Source organism: Phalaenopsis equestris, unplaced genomic scaffold, assembly GCF_001263595.1.
Source record: "Phalaenopsis equestris unplaced genomic scaffold, ASM126359v1 Scaffold000364, whole genome shotgun sequence".
NCBI lineage: Eukaryota > Viridiplantae > Streptophyta > Magnoliopsida > Asparagales > Orchidaceae > Phalaenopsis > Phalaenopsis equestris.
The window spans coordinates 671,625-690,492 of NW_018164806.1; the positions used below are offsets into that span (position 1 = coordinate 671,625).

Genomic DNA, 18,868 nt, shown 5'->3' on the forward strand with positions numbered 1-18,868 from the left:
TTTTGGTGCTCCACATTATAAATTTGGAGATGAGTTTTCGTAGATATGTCTTTGAGCCATTTTATAAAGGATGGTAGGGATGTGCTTTTTTTAGGGAAGTTGCGTTTTGATGACCACTAGATTAGTAATTAGTAGTTAGTGATTATGGTGTGCTTTGAACTTGGATTTCTTACTTGGGGAGAAACCTCTTTACCAATTCCTCCATAAGTTTTCCGCGAAGGTGTGGATGTTTGAAACTCAAATTCAGTTTCCATGAATTTTTTTGAAAATTGATAAAACCATTGAAAGTCTATTTTAAATAAATATTAAATTTTATTAATTTATTCTTTTTTTAAAATTAATTATAAATTATAGACGTGCTAATGCGAATGATTTTGAAATTATAAGGTCTTATACACAAATTCAACATAAATATAAATCAAATTCAAGATAATAATAATTTTGAAAATATTTAAAAGTTCAATCAAATTATAGGTACGTCTTGGGTTTCGTTTGGGGACGATTCCCTCGCTCCGTTCAATCACATGCAAAGTCATGTCAGAGAAAATATATATTTGTTGATCTTTCATTTTAGGCGCGTCTTCAAATGACACAAAAAAAAAAAAACTAATGATTTGCACTGGAGATGCTCATTTTCGTTGTGCGACGAAGCTTTTGAAGGGGCATCTCTGAGAGCCTTAAACTTATAAAAGGTATGAAATATTGTTATTTGCAAAATAATCACCAGAGAAAATATATATTTGTTGATCTTCCATTTTAGGCGCGTCTTCAAATGACAAAAAAAACTAACGATTTGCACTGGAGATGCTCATTTTCATTGTGCGACGAAGCTTTTGAAGGGGCATCACTGAGAGCCTTAAACTTATAAAGGTATGAAATATTGTTATTTGCAAAATAATCACTCATGTATCTTTTTCTTAAACTATCAAAGCTATGATTTTTATGGATGCAATGAAAAAAAAATTATAAACTATACAAATAAAAAAAAAAAAAACATATATATGAGTTTGGATTTTTAAGTCAATTTTCAGTGAAATTTGAAGGAAAAAGTAATGCAAGAAGGTGATTATTTTATAAATAGTAATACCTCAAGATACATTTAATGTAAATTCTTCATTTGTAAAGTATATAATTTAAATGTTAAATATGTATGTAAATGCTTCATTTATAAATATAGATAATATAAATATTAAATATGTACGACATTTCTATGTATCACATAATTTTGATGTATTTAATATCTAAATAGTGAGTTCACAAATTTAATGTATTTACGTAGTGTATATCGATCAAGAGGGAACAGCTTCATTGGGTAAGTTCTAGAATCGACGCGGTTGGCTTTAGAAGGAACATGAAATGCTATCGGTCCTGCCGACGCGAGACAGGAAGGTGGCGCGCCCCCGCTTAACTGCAGGAGTGTTGCTGTTCAAGGCGAACGATTCAACGCTAGAGTGTAGCAAAATTCGAGATGGAGAACAAAGGAGTGCCGGAATGGCTAAACAGCTCTCTCTGGTCTTCCAAACCCTATGCCGATCACTCCCCTATCTACGCTCCCGAACCGCCAAAACCAGAATCCCCGCCACGACAGCCATCACCACCGCCGCCGCAGCCGCCGCCGTCACCACCGAAGCTTGAGTCTTCGGCATCTCTTCCGGGTGATGCCGGTTTACCGAAGCTCTCACCGGAGGAAATTTCACGTCAGTCACAGATTATAGCCGAGGTGAGGTTACCATTAGGGTTTTCTGTGCCCTGTTCATGCTGTTGACCAGCATTGATGGTCTCTGGATGGATTCTAAATTGTTGAATTTCGTGTTTATGTATCAGCTTTCAAAGAAGGTTATAAATATTGGTGAGTTGCGTAGATTAGTTTGTCAGGGTATTCCGGATGGCGCCATAATACGCCCCATGATATGGAAGGTCTTGATCTAACGCTTTCACTTTTTTTTTTTTCTTTTCTGTAACTAGTTATAAAAGTTCAATCTCCAATCTTCTGCAACTTCCTTCCATAAAATATGGTGCTATAGGCCATCCTAGTTGAACAGCGCTACCATTCGTCGGATTTTTTTCATGTAAATTTTGTTCTGATTAAGGTAAGATATGCTATACCAGTAAAACACTATCATTGAGAACAGCGGTTTTTAGCTTATGTGTTTGAGAAGGAGAAATTTAAATGCAAGTCCCATGCCACCATTGATGTCCAAATGCAAATCTTGGTAATATCTGACACTGTGAATTTCTGTTTTTCCAGCAATCCCAAAGGACACCGATAAGTAAGAGTTTGTCAAAAACTTCTTTGATATAGAGAAATACTTGTTATTTTGTTAACATCAAACAATTTGTGAGAAAAAAATACCGAAGCAACCCAACTGATGTGCTCTTTCAAGGGATTGGCTCCTCTTTTCCATAGGTGATCCAATCCTTGTTATCTATGACTAATGTGATTCCTGTGTTTTAGGTTTTTCAGTTTTGGGATTTTGTTTCTGTCAGGGCAACCATCAACATCTAGGTTTTCCCCTTTTGGTTGTGTCCAACAGTGGGTGGTGTTCCGGTTGTAGCTCGTCCGAGTTGGTGATCTCTTTTTAAGGAACAAGAAGTGCTCAAGCTGTAGCTCATTCTCGCAGGAGTATTTATCTCTGACTTTTCCATCCTCCACATTCCTCCACTTGCTGCCATCCATTCCAGCCAGGCAGCCACTTCCCACCTTGCTATCATTCACTCCAATCATTCGTATTCGCTATCTGGTCATCCCCTTTCTAACGCAGCCCCGTGGTTGAGGGAAGAATGAATTAGGATGAATTCATAAAGTGGTTGTAGGCCGTCGAGAGGATCTTTCAATACAAAATTGTGCCACATGACCAAAAAGTAAAATTGGTTGCCATCAAGTTGAAGAAGAGCATTTATTTGTGGTGGGAGAACCTGAAGAGCTAGAGAAATAGAGAAGAATGAAACGAGATTACTTTCTGGGAGAAGTTGAAAATAGATTCGTAGCGACAACACCTCCGTATTGCTGTCAGGATCTTTGATCTTTTCTCGAGGCTCCACTGCTTGCAACAGAGAGAGTTATCAATAGAAGAGTAAAATGCCGAGTTCATACAGTTTAAGCTGTAATTGATCTAACAGAATAAGTGGAGCATACGATAGCCATATATTTGGGAGGTCTAAAACCTGCCATTAACAACATGGTTTAACCATAGCTTGCTGGCCTTTGGGTGGCATGCATACCGTAACACTAAAGGTGGAGAGACAGTAAAAGCAGAGTAGGCATTCACGACCATTTAGGCAACCACCTACAGCTGGGGATATCAGTAGGAGCACACCTACCAGAGTTGAGAAGTTCAATTAGCAGAATTATTGTGCTGCCATAATGAGAAGAAGCTTGAGAAGAGAAGCATTTCTAATGCAATCTCAATCAGGAAATGCTTCAGATGTCATGGTTTTCTACAAATCGCTTCCAATTGCTCGACGAGTCTAGTTGTGCCTTTCATCGAGCAGGGTGCAGTGTAGGTAGTTATTGATGAAGAGGCAATTGAAGAACAAGGTGAGGAGTATCTACTTTCACGAGATGAGGGCGAGATGCTTGTGGTTCGACGGGTTCTACAGACTGAGGTCATGAGGGATTAGTCGTGGTTTTGCCCAACATATTATACAACCGTTGCACTTTGAAGGGAAAGATATGCTGTCTCATCACCAATGGAGGGAGCAACAAGAATGTAATATCTACACAGATACTGAACAAGTTGAGTCTCCTGACTTAGAGATATTTTCAACCACACTCCTTGACGTAGTTGAGGAAGAAAAATAGAGTCATCATTGATAGGTTTTTAATGGAGTTTTTGATTAGGAACCAAGTGCAGGATCAAGTTTGGTACGATGTGGTGTCCATGGATGTCAACCTCCTTTCTTTGGAGAGACCATGATAGTTTGATCGTCAGACTCATCATGGCACGTTCATGAATACCCACTCATTGACCAAGGATGACAAACACAGTCTTTATGGTATAGACTTCTTACTGTCTGAACCAGACACATGAAGGACAAGGTAGCTACACCAATTCAGTAGGGAGACAAGGTGTGACTAGCCCTCCTTTGGGCCTAGGGCTTGTCGCCCAATAGGAATGGGGTTCCCCTAATTTACCTAACAATATATATATAATAATAGTATTTTATGAAGATACATGATAAACACTAGGGCTGTCAAAAAAGCTCGTTGTTCGCGAACAGTTCGTGTTTGGTTCGTCAATGAGTTCATGTTCTATTCATTCGATAAGTAAACGAGACGAACGTGAACAATTTTTTTTCGATTCGGTCAGTTAAACAAACCAACACGAACAATGATGCGTTTGTTCGTGTTCGAATCGTTATCGTTCGAAATATAAAATAATTATATATATAAAATTTATGATATTTTAAAAAATTAAATTTTATAAATTATAATATATAATCAATTAATAATATGTTGTCGCGAAGGCAAGTGCCAGAACCTGATCAGAAGTTTATAATGGAAAAGTTACAACGACAGTTCTGTCGATTGCTTCAACAACTCGATGACATTTAGGAAAGGACCCATGGAGAGGTCAACGACGAGCGTGGTAGCAAAATCCGAAGAGGAGAGAGGGAGGAATACCTAAATCTCTTTTATAGGGATGTTTCTAGTGGAGAAGAAGACGACCCAGAACTCTTTGGGATACAGTATTAGAGGAGGTCAAAAGATGAAGTGTTTGTTAGAAGATATAAAATTGAAGTGTCAGTTAAAGGATAAAGATGACGTTTCTATTTAAGGATATAGAAATGAAGTGTCTGTGGGAGGATACAAAGACTCGGGAGTGAAAGTGGACATATCGGATTTCAATGGGAGAATGAATTCAGATGAGTTCATAGAGTGGTTGCAGATCATCAAGATGATCTTTGAATGCAAGGAGATGCCAGATGTCTTGAAAGTGAAACTGACGGCAATAAAGCTATAGAAGAGTTTCTCATTGTGGTGGGAGAACTTGAAGAGGCAGCAAAATTAATGCCTGAGAGAAAATGAAAAAAAGAATTGCAGCGATAATACCTACCCTCACACTACCGTCGAGATCTTTTCTTGAGGCTCCACTACTTACAACAGTGAGACCTATCAGTAGAGAAGTACATAATAGAGTTTATGCAACTTAAGCTGAAATGTGATCTGTCGGAGCTTGAGGAGCACACAATAACCAGGTATTTGGGTGGCCTAAAGCCCATCGTTGGAAACATGGTTTAGCTATTATCTTACTGGTCTTTGGGTGAAGTTCGTACTTGACACTGAAGATGGAGAGATAACAGAAGTAGAGCAAGATCTAATGCACTTCAGATAACCATCCATAGCTGGAGATATCAACAGAGGCACCTCTAAGAAAGTTGAGAAGACGGACAAGGAGATTGACATAGCTACTCAGAGTGAGAAAACACCTGAGAAGATTAGCACCCCCAACCAATTCCAACTAAGAAATGTTTCAGGTGTCATGGATATGGACACATCGCCTCTAGCTGTCCAATTAGCACATTTGTGTTCTTCACTGAGCAAGGTGCATTAGTGGAGGTGAGCGAGGAGACAGTTGAAGAGTAGGGTGAGGATTACCAAATTCCATTAGATGAGGGCTAGATGCTTGTGATTTGATGGGTCCTTTAGATTGAGGTTATTGGGGAGTTGTAGTTATTTCATCACAATATATTCTACTCTCGTTGCACAGTAGAGGGAAATGTATACAACTTCATCATCGATGGAGGTAGCAACAAGAATGTGACTTTTGCATAGATGGTGGGCAAGTTGAGCATCAAGATTCGTAGGCATTCTTAGTCGTATTCCCTGACATGATTGAAGAATATGGTCAACCTTGACAGGAGGTGTTTTGTAGAATTTTTTATTGTGAATCAGCTGCAGGATTGGATGTGGTGCAACGTGGTGCCCACGGATGCTTGCCACATCCTGTTGAAGAGATTGTGGCAGTTTAACTGCAGGACTCAGCATGACAGGTACATGAACACTTACTCATTTACCGAGAATGAAAAACACATCGTTCTCTTACTTGTGCAGAAGCACTATCAGGATTAATTTTGGTGATGATAGAGGATAGTGGGACAGAAACATTGATGCCGCACACAGAGAAACCATTACGGAGAGAGTTTGCAGACATTCTGTTCAATAGTTTACTGTCATGGCCGCCACCGTACGAAGAGGTTTGGGCTGCCCTTATTTCATATCAAGCCGAACCAACTTTGGGTGACTTTGGGAGAATTCAATCGATACATGTGACAGAAAATTTTGTTTTAGTTCAATAATGTACACTCAGAAGGTTGGAACGATATGGATGTTTGCTCACAAGTGAAGAAAACTCCTTAGGCGTTTTTGGGGACATTGCAATCGCCAATGGGATTTTGGTGCTCATATCGACACAGTCGAAGACCCTCTAATTTGAGTGGGTTACAACAGCTCAGTTGCCCTCAATGTGTTTTATCGGATTAAATTACTATGAGAAAACAAAAGTTTCATCATATGAGATAAAAGCTCCACCAACACTGGGAGATTGATGCAGACCTCTTACTGTTTGAATCAGACACGTGAAGAACAAGATGCGCGCACGCACACACACACACACACACACAAGTATATATATACATATACATATATTTGTTGTGTTTTAGGGCTGTTTTGGTGTATTTTTTCTGTCGGGGTAGCCATCAATGTCATCTTTCTCCCTTCTAGGATTGTATCTAAAGGTGAGGGTGGTGTTTCGATTTTAGCTTGCCTGAGGTGGCGATTTTCTTCCAAAGGATTGAGTGGGGTGCTCCGACTGTAGCTCATTCCCACTGGATCAGACTTGATGCTTCTATGCATTACCACCCCCCTCCCATGCATTTGTTTTTCATCTATTTCTTTCACCCTCTCTAGATGCCGCCCTAACTCTTGCACGACGGTTGCTCGAGCTACACAACTTTGACATTGGCCACTGAGGTCACTACTCGTCTTCTCATATGTACATTATTTCTCCTTCTCACTTCTTGTACATTTGCCTATTTGCCATTGTTTCGCTCTCTTGTATAAGTTACATCTCTCTTTTTCGTCTTGAATTATAACAACAAATTGTCTCCTCCACTTCTTGCTTTAACTCTCTTACCTTGTTTTTTCCATTTTTGACCCGTGCTATCGATCTCTCAGAACCAATGCTTGACAGTTCCTAAATTCCCAATTGTTACTATTTTTGGCACTTTTTTCCATGCTGTACACATGAGTCCGTGGCATACATTTTTCTTTATTTAGCATGAGTCCTTGCTATTTTTTTTTAGTTGTATATCTTGGTCTACCAATTATATGAACCCTTCGATACTTTTCAACTCTCTCGTAAAACTGAAGGATAGAGATCTAATATTCCAAGTTTGTTTAAGATATTTTTGAATGCAGGGTTGCAAATTCATTTGCTAAATATGTTGGCAAGTTGATTTCATGTTAGAACATAAGAAACAAAACCTGACCCACCTTTTATTAAAAAAAAATAATCATCTCCACATATTTCTTTGATCATGTTGTACAGAATTGTAGACAATGTTGATGTCATACTCATTGTAACAATACATCGTCATAAATTCCTTCCATTTATCTTTAAATCATCTAGTATAATTTTAAAGTTCTTTGATATCTTGAGTGATTACTTTGAATTTAAATTTAGCGCTTGATCTTCAGAAAATAGGTTATTTGTTGGTTCTTTATATTTCTTGATTTCTCATAGTGATATCTTGGGTGATTTTGTATATTGGTGATCAAGATCAAGTGTTAAATATTTCTTGATTCTTTATATTTTTTGAAAAAAGAATGAATCTCCAAAAAAAACATTAATACTTTCAAATCGAAAGTTATATTGATGCTAACCATAGAAAATTTCCAGGAGATTGAAGATGCACTTTAGAATATTACACACTATTTGCAGTTCGTGTCGTAGTTGCGATTTTTGTTGACTTTATGAGTAAAGAAAAGGATTTATTGTTGGGTTAGAGACATGTAGCACATTGTTGTGAGAAAATATATGAGAAAAAGAGATATTCTCTTAACCTTCATTGCTGGTTAAGGGGCCATCAACACTTTTATTTTCACATTTTTTGGAACAAGGTTTGTAGTTTTAAAAAGTGTTGGCATAGCTTGTCATGTGATTTGTGGCTCCTGAATTTGATATCCAAGTTTTAGGGGAACTGTTTAAGTCGTTAAAACTATAAGGGTTGAATTTGTACCATTTGAGCTAGTGAGGATGGCTTAGTTTTTTGTGGAATTGAAAAAGTTTTTTTAGCTTATTATTATTGTTGTTGTTGTAATTGTTATTATTATTTATTTTTATTACTTCAGAGTTGAGGCTTTTTGGTTCATTGAGATGGAATTACCCTTTAGATTGGCTTTCTTTGTTTTCACCACAGCTTTTGAGATTTTCAATATTTCTCTTTGATATGCTTCTTTTTCTTATAGTAATTGTAGCATAGGCTGCTATTTAAAAAATAATTTTGGAAATATTTAATGATAATAAGTGCCTTACCTTGAGTTTTTGTAGTTGACATGACTGATATTTTAGAGTTAATTGTGTTAAGTATATCAATTTGAGGCACATATTTTTTTCTCATTAGCACATAAATCTATGGCTCTTTTATTTAACATACGTAAGGCTATTAATTCCACAAGCTCTTGTGGCGCGGGAGCGCTTTGCTCTGAACGCAGGACCCGAGCCCTGCAGCTCCCGTGATTGTCGGAGACGGAGACTAGCTAAATCAATCCCAATTTTCTTTTCTATGTTTTCTTTCTTATTATCATTTATTCCTTTTTAGTGCTTTTCTATATATGTTTTGTATTAGAGTTTGACAATCATTTTTTCATGTGTTTTGTAGCAGGACAGTCACTAACGTCTCTTCTTTCGTTCGAGGGATGTATCAGAGGGTTTGAGCGGTGCTTCAGCTGTATATCTCTTCCGTGGTGGTGATTATCTTTCCTATCCTCTTCCACATCTTCCCCACGACGCCCTCGACCACCGTGCATCTTTGCAGCCGCCCCCGAATAGTACATGTTTGCTGTTTTTCACTACGGTTTTCAAAATGCAGCCTTTCTTGCTCACTGCCACTACCCCGATCAATCTCCCCTTGTTCTTGCAGTTTCTGCCCGTTCCCTTTGTTATCGCTATCTTTCTCCACTGTTGCAACCACTCGAGACAAAGTCTTTGTTGTTAATCTTGTAGTCTAGTTGCTTGTCGCTTGCTTCCATTAATCTAGCTTGTTGCCTCATGGTCGCAAGCCCTTTCCCCTTTTTGTTGTCATCTGAAAAACAACTTGCTGTTCTAGCCTTTCCCACCTCACCTTGCATCTCCGCTTGCCACCCCACTTGCTGTCCCTGCTGTCCCAATCTCCCCAACCGATACTCCTATCCCCTTCGCTGTGTTGCCACTATTTCTCTGTAGTTCCACTCCTTCCCTATTTTGTCACCACCTTTCCAAGCCCCTAATTGCCACTACCACTACTCAAGATTTTGTTGTGTTGCCACTATTTCCTTGCAGTCCCGCACCATACATACTTTGCCGCCACCTTTTCAAGCCCTTAAGGCCACTACCACTACTCAAGCTTCACTCTAATTGTGTGTCGTGTGTCGTGTGTCGTGGTGTTGTTATTTCCCATTTTAGTGTGTTTTTGGTTGTAACAACATATTTGGTTTTTTCAAAAATAACATTTGCTTTATTTATTATCGTTTGGGTTAACTTAGGTATCATTTGGTCCTAGAGTTAGCCTAACTTTAGTCCTAACTTAGGGTCCCCTCGCTGCCCCCACCCCCCTCCCACCCAAAAAATAAAATCAAATAAATCCCCCTCTTTCACTCAAATCATCCTTAACCCTACATCACCTCTACCTACTCCCTATACCCTAGTCACACCGCCTAAGAGATAATTGTTCAAGATCTGAATGAGAGGAAATCTCACAATGCCGTTTATGAGAAATTCGCTAAAAGATGTCCGAGAACCTTCTAGGATGTGCAGTGCAAAATCCTCCAACTGTAATAGGAGCTTAACACCTTCAAGAGAAGGCAATTTGGATGGGTCACCTGTATCCACAACGGTAACTTGCTAGAGCGAAGGAATGAAGTGAATCTCGTCCACCATGCGGATTCCGCAGATGAAGAACCTCTTCCTTGAAGAATTGACCTGAAATATTTGAGAAACTAGGATTTTGAAGTAACAACAAATTTGCCTCATTTTGACAGTTACTTGAATCCAGATGATTTCATCGAGTGACTTCAATTCGGGGAAATTTTTTTTTGAAGTACCAACATGAATCACCAAACAATGATAAAACTAACTGCCAGTAAGTTAAAGAAGTGTACAAATTTATGTGGAAAAAATTGAATCTCATACGTCAGCATGAGGAATAAAACAAGGTCACTGTCTGGTCCAAAATAAAGTTGGTGATGCAACACTAGTACCTATTAGTTCACTACGTACTAGATATTTAGACCTAGCTTCAAAAGTGGAGAGACCGCATTACCAGACACCGTCATATTTTACAGGCATGGTTCAACCCAAGGATCTTATAGCCAATGTACACCTAGAGGGACATCCAAGTTGACCCCGTCTGAGGAGAAATTGATTCAGAGCAGTGAACATGTTGAGCGAACCTATATTCCTAAAATTTTCACAACCAGAAAGTGTTTTAAGTGCCACAGATTTGTGCATATTCAATCAAATTGCATAATCAGAGGAATGATCTATTTCATCGAGTAGGGTGTTGAAGGAACGATAATGATATAGTAGACATTGAAGAAGATGATAACATAAAGGAGGAGTATTGGCTTTCAACTGATGAGGGATAGATGGACATAGTTGCAGGTGAGCTTATGAGAAAAACTCTAACCGAATTAACAATGGTTATCCAAGACGGGCTTGAATTCGAGGAATCAACACCAGAGGCATGAGAATCCTAGATAATAGAAATTCAGGCTTTTCAGATATATAGACTTATTCTTGAGTTGCTCCAACCAAGGGAAGTTCAACATGCCAGAGATGGAGCTCTTTCGTGCTACTTCTGGAAGAGTTGGAGTTATTTAGATCTTAGTTTCAATTTAGCAGCGTACCCACCAACAAATGACTAGACAAGAGGGATAAACCAAAGCTTTGCAAATTATTTTAGGTGCTTGTTAGGAAAGAAAATTCTTCAATGGGATCTATGTCCTATCTGAGAAGAAAAAGTGATATCTCCTGAGTGATTGCTAATGAGAGTGGCGCAATCTGCCACTGTTTTGTTCTGGAGTTGATTTCGGCTCACATACTTGTTTATCATATACATTCAGCTGAGCAATAGAAGTGGAAAGGCCAGTTTAGAGATGTAGTTGCTCAAGACCTGATTTGTTAGAATACTCGTTTATCTACCGTGCTAGCTCAGATTGTGCCAAAAGAGAATGAATATTTATTCTACCAGGATGTGCTTTGGAATGAGCTCCTACAGGATTGACTTATCGGAAGATTGCAACACCTTCGCCACCTTCAATGTATCTAACTTGATTCCATATTATGAGGAAACAAAAGTTTTGAAGGATGAGATTGAAGCTCTCTCCCAACCCTAAGAGACTGATGCGGCAACGCTTTGCTTCAAACGCAGAATGCGAGGCGCACAACTTTCATGATTGCGTGAGACGGGGAGATGGACCAAATCAAGGTTGAGTTTCATTTTTATGCATTATTTTTTATTATCCTTCATTCCTTTTTAGTGATTTCCTATATTTGTTTTGTATTAGGGTTTGAAAGTCAGTTTTTCTTGTATTTTGTAGTGGGACAACTGCTGGCGTCTCTTCCTTTTGAGGCTCGTATCCGATGAATTGAGTGGTGTTTTGGCTTTATATTTCTCTCGAGGTGGTGATTATCGTCCATATCCCCTTCTGCATATTCTCCTCGACACTTCCGGCAGCTCTCCATCTCCTTAGCTGTCACCAAACTACACTCGTTTTGCTGTTTTTCACTATTTTCCAATTCCAGCCTTTCTTGCTCTCTGCCACCACCCTGGACAGCTGTCCCTTGCCTTGCTGCAGTCGCCCGCTGCGCCCGCTGACCGAGACAACAAGCTTTACTGGTAATTATGCAGTCCAGGCCCCCGCCACATGCTTCCATCAATCCAGTCTACTGCCTCGTGGCTGCAATCTCTTTCTTTTCGCCATCGTCATTCAGAAAACAACAAACCTGTTGTTGTTTTCCTGCTGTCCCCTGGCTGTTGCAGCCTTTCCCACCACATCTCGTAGCTCCACTTGCCACCCCACTTGCCGTTCTCGCTGTCCCAACCTCCCTAACCAATACTCCTATGTTCTTTCGCTGCATTGCCACTATTTCCCCGTAGTCTCGCATCTTCCCTTTCTTGCCACCACCATCCAAGCCCCTAATGGCCACCAACGCCACTCAAGCTCCATCCCAATAGCGTGCCGTGTGTCGTGCTGTTATTTTTCTCATTTCAGTGTGTTTGGTTTTAACCGCCCCAGTTTCTTTCTTTGTAATATTATTTGCTTTACTTATTGTCGTTTGGGTTAACTTCGGTATCACCTTTGTACTTCTTATTTTTTAACAATACATATTTTGAAATTTAGGGTGTATATTAACATGGACCCAACAATTTTGTATTCTTCCTTTATCTTGTATGTTGGTTTGCACTAAATATATGAAATTTTTTTATTTTATTTGAAGGTTTAGGATGTTACTCACGGTGGATTGTATGCCTATCAACTCCAATAATTATTCTTATAAGAATTGTTTGTAGTCATGTTGGCCATAATGTAGAAAGTAAACTCAAGATATTTTCTACATATAGTTTGATCAATTTTATCTAGTTAGTTTGGTGAAGGATATAAATGAAAGAGAGTTACTAAACTGGCAGAGGAGGTTGAAATACATTTGCAGTATCCTCTAGATCTTCAACATACACGTGCTTTATCTAGAATTTAGAATGCAAATGCTTTGGTTGTCATCATACTTTAGGAGTTCTTATTCAATCAATGCCATAGAAAATTGAATTCTTACATGACGATGGCGAAATAGTAGCACAAACTCAACATTATGATTTTGTATATGATAACTTGATGGTGTTGGCTATATGGATAAACAGAGTCAACTTATGGAGTTGTCAATAATAAAGGAAGTTGTGGAACCTATATCTGTATCGATAGGGTTTGAAAAGCAACAATAGTGATTGGAGGCTCATCAAATATAGTAACGATCCCAAGGAAAATGTGTTGTTCGTGACATAGCTCAAGTGCATCTTTATACATGGTTGTGAAAGTGATCGTAAAGCTGTTTCAGATTTTTTTTTTTTTTTTGAAAGTTGTTGCACGTATTATAAATATTTTGTTTTTGAAAAAAGGTGGACAATTTTTTTAATCACTACACTTCAGCAATTTTAGTTCTCAAAGATAGCATCGCACCACAGAAATTTCTATACACTAAAAAAGAATAGCCAAATGGATGTGTGGCAACTTTCCGAAAGCCAAGCAATGAGATATATGCTTAGATTTAATTGCATCATCATGCCCAAGCTGAAGCACAAAATGATAAGGTGATGGGTTGTTGGAGTTGGTGGTACATTAAACATGAAATAATATATATATATATATTTATATATATATATATATATATATTATGAGTTGGGTGAGATAAGGCATGTGAAGGTTGCTTTTTGCGAATGGGTATATGGGAATGATATGGAACTGCGAGGGACAAAATTATGGGAACAATGAAGACTTTAGTACAAAATGATGCAAAGTGGGGAAGCTGAATAGAACTCAAAATCTATTGGGAGAGTGGAAGAAAGGGGAAAAGGAAGGAGACTTTAATTTCAATTTTTGTTAATAAAGTGATCCAAATCATAGGCTAGTAGGAATGTCTATTTATAGAAATTTGGTTACAAAAATAAGATAAACATAATCAAACCTATATTATACGATTCTTGGTATGTTAAAATGAATCATAACATTATCCTAAATGATATTTATTGCTAATTTCAGAGAAATTTTATTCAAAAATTATAATACAATCTAAAAAACTAAGATAAAGTTTTAACAGACCTGAACCTGATTGCTGTGCGGCTTCTACTATCTAATTTTTGTTGATGTTTAATTTCATTTTGGAAGTATTATTGATGGTAATTCGAATGCTGGTTCTCATCATTGGATATCAGTTTTAGTTTTCATGTGATGAACAGATTCTCTTACAATATTTACCAAATGATCGCTCATTTTGGCCACATGAATTGGACAAGAAGAGGTCTCAATACAAGTCTTTTAAAGACGAGCTTCTGCAAAATCCTGTACGTTCTAAATATAATTTTAGCATCCCATATGTTGATATAGCTTTGTGTATGATTGTAGAAAAATTATTGGTCATCCCGTCGTGGTATATAGTGTTACATTTTTCATTGTATAAAATTTTAAAGTATTTGTTGGGGTTCTAAAAGTTTGTTTTCTAGTCAGTCAGATATCACACGTAGGATGGATGAATCAGCACATGTTAAACATGAGGAATTGAATGTTGAATCCAGGGCCCTGCTTCAAAGGTCAGAGATAACTCACGGAGAACATCCTCTTAGCCTTGGATCAACTAGTGTGTGGAACCAATTTTTCCAGGTATTATTTGTTAGTCATGTTTGCAAATTTTAACCTCAAAGTTTGCTATAAATTGTCTTGAAGTTTTAGAGTCGCTGGATTTTAAGCCCGTCACGGCAGTTTTTTTATTCTTCTGTTACGTGGTTATATAAATGATCAGTACGTTGTAGTATTCATGAGTTGGTGAAATTTATGCTTGATTTACTTCTTGATGAATTTTATATGCACAATGCTGCCTACATTTATTTGTTACTTGCATTAGCTCCTCCACTAATTCTAATTTGTTAGAGCCTAAACCCTCATATATTGTGTTCACCCTTTTTTGGAAGCAGCTCAGGAGCAATGATTAGGTTTCTTCCATGCTTATCTTTTTTTCATAAATTGATGCACCTGAATTATTTTTTAAATGTGTCTGGAGTCTTATCAGATAATAGCTTTCACGGATCAATATATCATGACTTGTTGTGATTTTAAGTTCATATGAGACAATGTTTGCCTTTATATTTCCTCTCTGCTATGCATATTTCTTGCAGTTTTTGCCATGCATCCATTAGTTATGTCCCTGCCATTTTCTTAACTTCGTACTAATTTCTGCCTGATAAACCGCATTGAGCCTTCCATTTAGTTTTTAGCCACAGTAGAATGTAAATTGTTATTGGCGATGCCTCCGTAAATTTTATAAAAAGAGCAGTGTATTGTTGTTGGGGGCAATTACATACATAGCACACCCGAAACATTGTTATTTACAAATCTAGCACGCTTCAAAATTCATGATAAAACCCCAATCAATATTTTTCATTTTTGTCAAATTCTCAATGACTTGATCGTGGCACGAGTAAATTCATGGATTCGGTGGTTCAAAAATATCATCTTGGGTGCTAGATTTTGTAAATAGCAATGTTTCGGGTGCTATCTATGTAATTTTCCCGTGTTTTTTTATCAGGAATCTGAAATAAAATTCTAGAATTAATCTCAGCTTACAACGGTTGCTTGCTTGAAGAATTGAAATTTGTTTAAGCTTTACTAGGTTATCAAACTTGTTTTTGTGAACATTGATGGATGCTTTAAATTTTAGGAGGCTGAAATTATAGAACAGATTGAGCTCGATTTAAAATGTACACACCCAGACATTTAATTTTTTTGCAGCAAATTATTATTGGTTTTGGATTAGGAATCTGAAAAAGATTATAGAATTATCTTAACTTTACAATGGATATTTGTCTTGAAGATGTGAAATATGCTTAAGCTATATTGGTTTCTGAAGCTCCGTTTTATGAACATTGATGGGTACGTTAAATTTCAGGAGGCTGAAATTATAGAACAGATTGAGCGTGATGTAAAGCGTACACATCCAGACATGCAATTTTTTTCAGGAGATTCTTATTTTGCAAAAACTAATCAGGTATTTTCTGGTTTCATTTGTGTCATTGATGTTTACTGGCAATATTTAACTGCTTTATGAATGTCCTTTTCAGGAATCTTTGAAGCGTATTCTCATCGTGTTTGCAAAATTAAATCCGGGTATTAGATATGTGCAAGGGATGAATGAAGTTTTAGCTCCGTTATTCTATGTTTTCAGGAATGATCCTGAAGAGAATAATGTTGTAAGTTGCATTAAGTGCACACTGCTCCTTTTATGGGTTTATCAAGCGTTTTCTTGTTCTTTCTTTTCATATTTTCATTTGAGTTGCATACTACTTTTTACTTGGTCTTAGTTTAAAGCCCTTCCGTGGTACGTATATGTTCATACAGGCTCGAAGAACTCCCAACTCACTTGATTTTATATAGCATTTATTTTGCATTTTACTTTTCACGGGGAATGCACCGTTCCATTGCCAACAGTGTTATGACTACTTGAAATTGGTACTTTTTTATGATAAAGTTCACGTGTCCTGAGTCAAAGGATGGAAGAAACATTTGAGAAGTAGAATTATATGATTTTTGTTTATGTTAGGAGCAATTTAGATATAAATTGTATTCTGTGTAATGGCCTAGATGCAGCCAAAACTAATATTATTGACTTTCTTTTGAAGAACCTAGTTTTGAATTGAATTGGTGGAAACAAATATATGGTACATTACATGAGTTTAGGGTTTATATCTCAAATCTAGTTTTGGATGTGTAGAGTTAGGGAACACACAAACTTTCCTATCCACATGCTCTTAAATTTAGCAATTATTTGTTACTTGTGATGGAAATTTAGAACATTACGAATTTCAATTTATATAAATGATTCAATGGCTCACTTCTAGAAATAATCTGCAGAAATTCATAATCACAAAAGACCGAAGATAATTGAAAATCATGTCTCTAGAAAACTAGTAGTATTAATCATTATTAAAATCAATCATGCATTCAAACTAGTAGTAATCTTTAGAGATAGTAGGTCAAGTGGAAGGTGAAATAATAAAATTCAAAGAATCGAGCCTGAGGGTTGCCCAATGAAAGATATTGTCCTTACAATAACAGCAGCAACAACAACAACAGCAACAACAACAACAACAACAACAAGCCTTTATCCTAGTAAATGGCGTCAGCTACATGAATCTTTTTGCTCCATTGCGTGCTATTGTCGGCCGTTTTATTTTTATTATTTTTTTTTTAAACTTCGTGATTTAAGAAAGTGAATGATTTTGTGATTTTGAAAATAATTTAAATATAAATATAACTTTTTTTGATTTTTTAAATGTAACATTTTAATTTTAAAATAGGTAAGACCAAGAGGGCCTCACATTTTAAATAGTTTAGATGATTGAATATAATACTACAGGTAATACACTTATCCCGACGAATAAATATATCACTTGTAATGGGAATTCAACCACCTAGACTAAAGAATTTGTGACATCTGTTTTAGTCTGCAAAATATTTTATTTGCCGACAAGTTCCCCTACCTAATACGAGGATTAGATAAAATTTATTTTATCTGGGTTCCAGGTTCCCTATAGAGGCAAACCCCTATAGTTAATTACATCTTAAATGATCGAAATCACTTAAGAAAACTCTCGATTAAAATCAGGTGGTTTTGCTTTCAAGATTTCAAAGTTTAGGTTTTCACGATTGGACATGGGGAAAATCAAATGGAAATGACTCAAAATAGGAACAATTATTTAAGGAATCCAAAGGGAAGAAAAGTAAGGGACATCACAGATCCAGGAGAAACCCCGGAGATGTCCCAACTATCCTATTGTTTGGCTTTATGTCTTTGAAATGATGTTTATTTGATATTTCAATCCTGCAAATTATTTAAGATTTAGGACTTATGTTTGCACAACGTCGGACTGTGCAAATAGCCTAAAAGACAGAAGGATTTACACCGTACCGTACGGTAACCTCGGAATCCTAAAACGTTAGGACTTATAATTGTACAACAGAGTTGTACAAAAAGCCTAAAGAGTGATCCTATGAGTTGTTTAAACTAAAGAAAGTGTTAGGTGATGTGAATGTGTTTTGCTGCTGCAGATTCATCTTGAAGTTATCCCTTGCCGCGCTGCCCACGATGTTTGCTCCGAGCCTCTCGTAGTAGCACCTCCTGGTTTAATTTTAGTTTTGAACATGCTCTTAACCACTAGGTTATTCTAAACTAAGGCATAACATATCAAAATAACTAAGCATGCAGTATGAAAGAACAATAACAATGTACTGTATAGTGAAGAGAACAAACAATATAACATGCTGAAAGAAAAGCTTTACGTGCTGCAGAGAGTAGTATAACACGTTATACAGGAAGAACGATAGCAGGTAGAAATAGAACAATTATAACATGCTGTACAGAAAGAACAGTAGCAGGTAGAAACAAAACAATTTTAACATGTTGTACAGAAAGAACAGTAGCAGGTAGAAACAGAAAAATTAAATGCTGAAAAATGTAAAGCAAACCTGTACGCCTGTGAGATCCGATGTTCCTTAAGTATAGCAAGCCTAAATGCATCTCCAAAAGCAAAATCCGGAAGAAAACGTCATCTAGGAAATCCGAGGAAAAGCGGAAAACTCGAGAAAAGACTCGGCAAAAAGGACTCAAGTGAAAGAAAAATCCTCAAAACTCATGGGAAAATCCCGAAAGAAAAGAAGGGTAGCACGAGTGTCTCGTCCCAAAACTTCGATAAAACAGAAAGAAAATTCGGATAAGGGGGACCGCAAGCACTCGTATGGGACTAGGCTCAGCTATATTTATTCTCGAGGGACCACGAAGGCTACTCGGTCACCCGAATGTATAGAACCCGTCACTCGTCTAGAAGTGTGTCTTGAACCTCACTT

The 18,868-nt window shown here is 37.3% G+C and overlaps 1 protein-coding gene across 2 annotated transcripts in view; it reads left to right on the forward strand.

The window, feature by feature from the left end:
- The first annotated feature begins 1,293 nt into the window (after positions 1-1,293).
- Positions 1,294-18,868, forward strand: part of LOC110026308 (TBC domain-containing protein C1952.17c) — a 40,152-nt gene continuing 22,577 nt past the window's right edge. The window contains exons 1-6 of one of the 2 annotated variants that reach the window (XM_020727198.1): positions 1,294-1,720; positions 1,825-1,917; positions 14,212-14,316; positions 14,480-14,632; positions 15,915-16,013; positions 16,087-16,215. In XM_020727198.1, coding sequence (XP_020582857.1) covers positions 1,469-1,720; positions 1,825-1,917; positions 14,212-14,316; positions 14,480-14,632; positions 15,915-16,013; positions 16,087-16,215 — 831 coding nt within the window. In that variant the 5' untranslated portion in view covers positions 1,294-1,468. The remainder of the gene's footprint in view (positions 1,721-1,824; positions 1,918-14,211; positions 14,317-14,479; positions 14,633-15,914; positions 16,014-16,086; positions 16,216-18,868) is intronic. The other variant, XM_020727199.1, reaches the window with a different exon arrangement.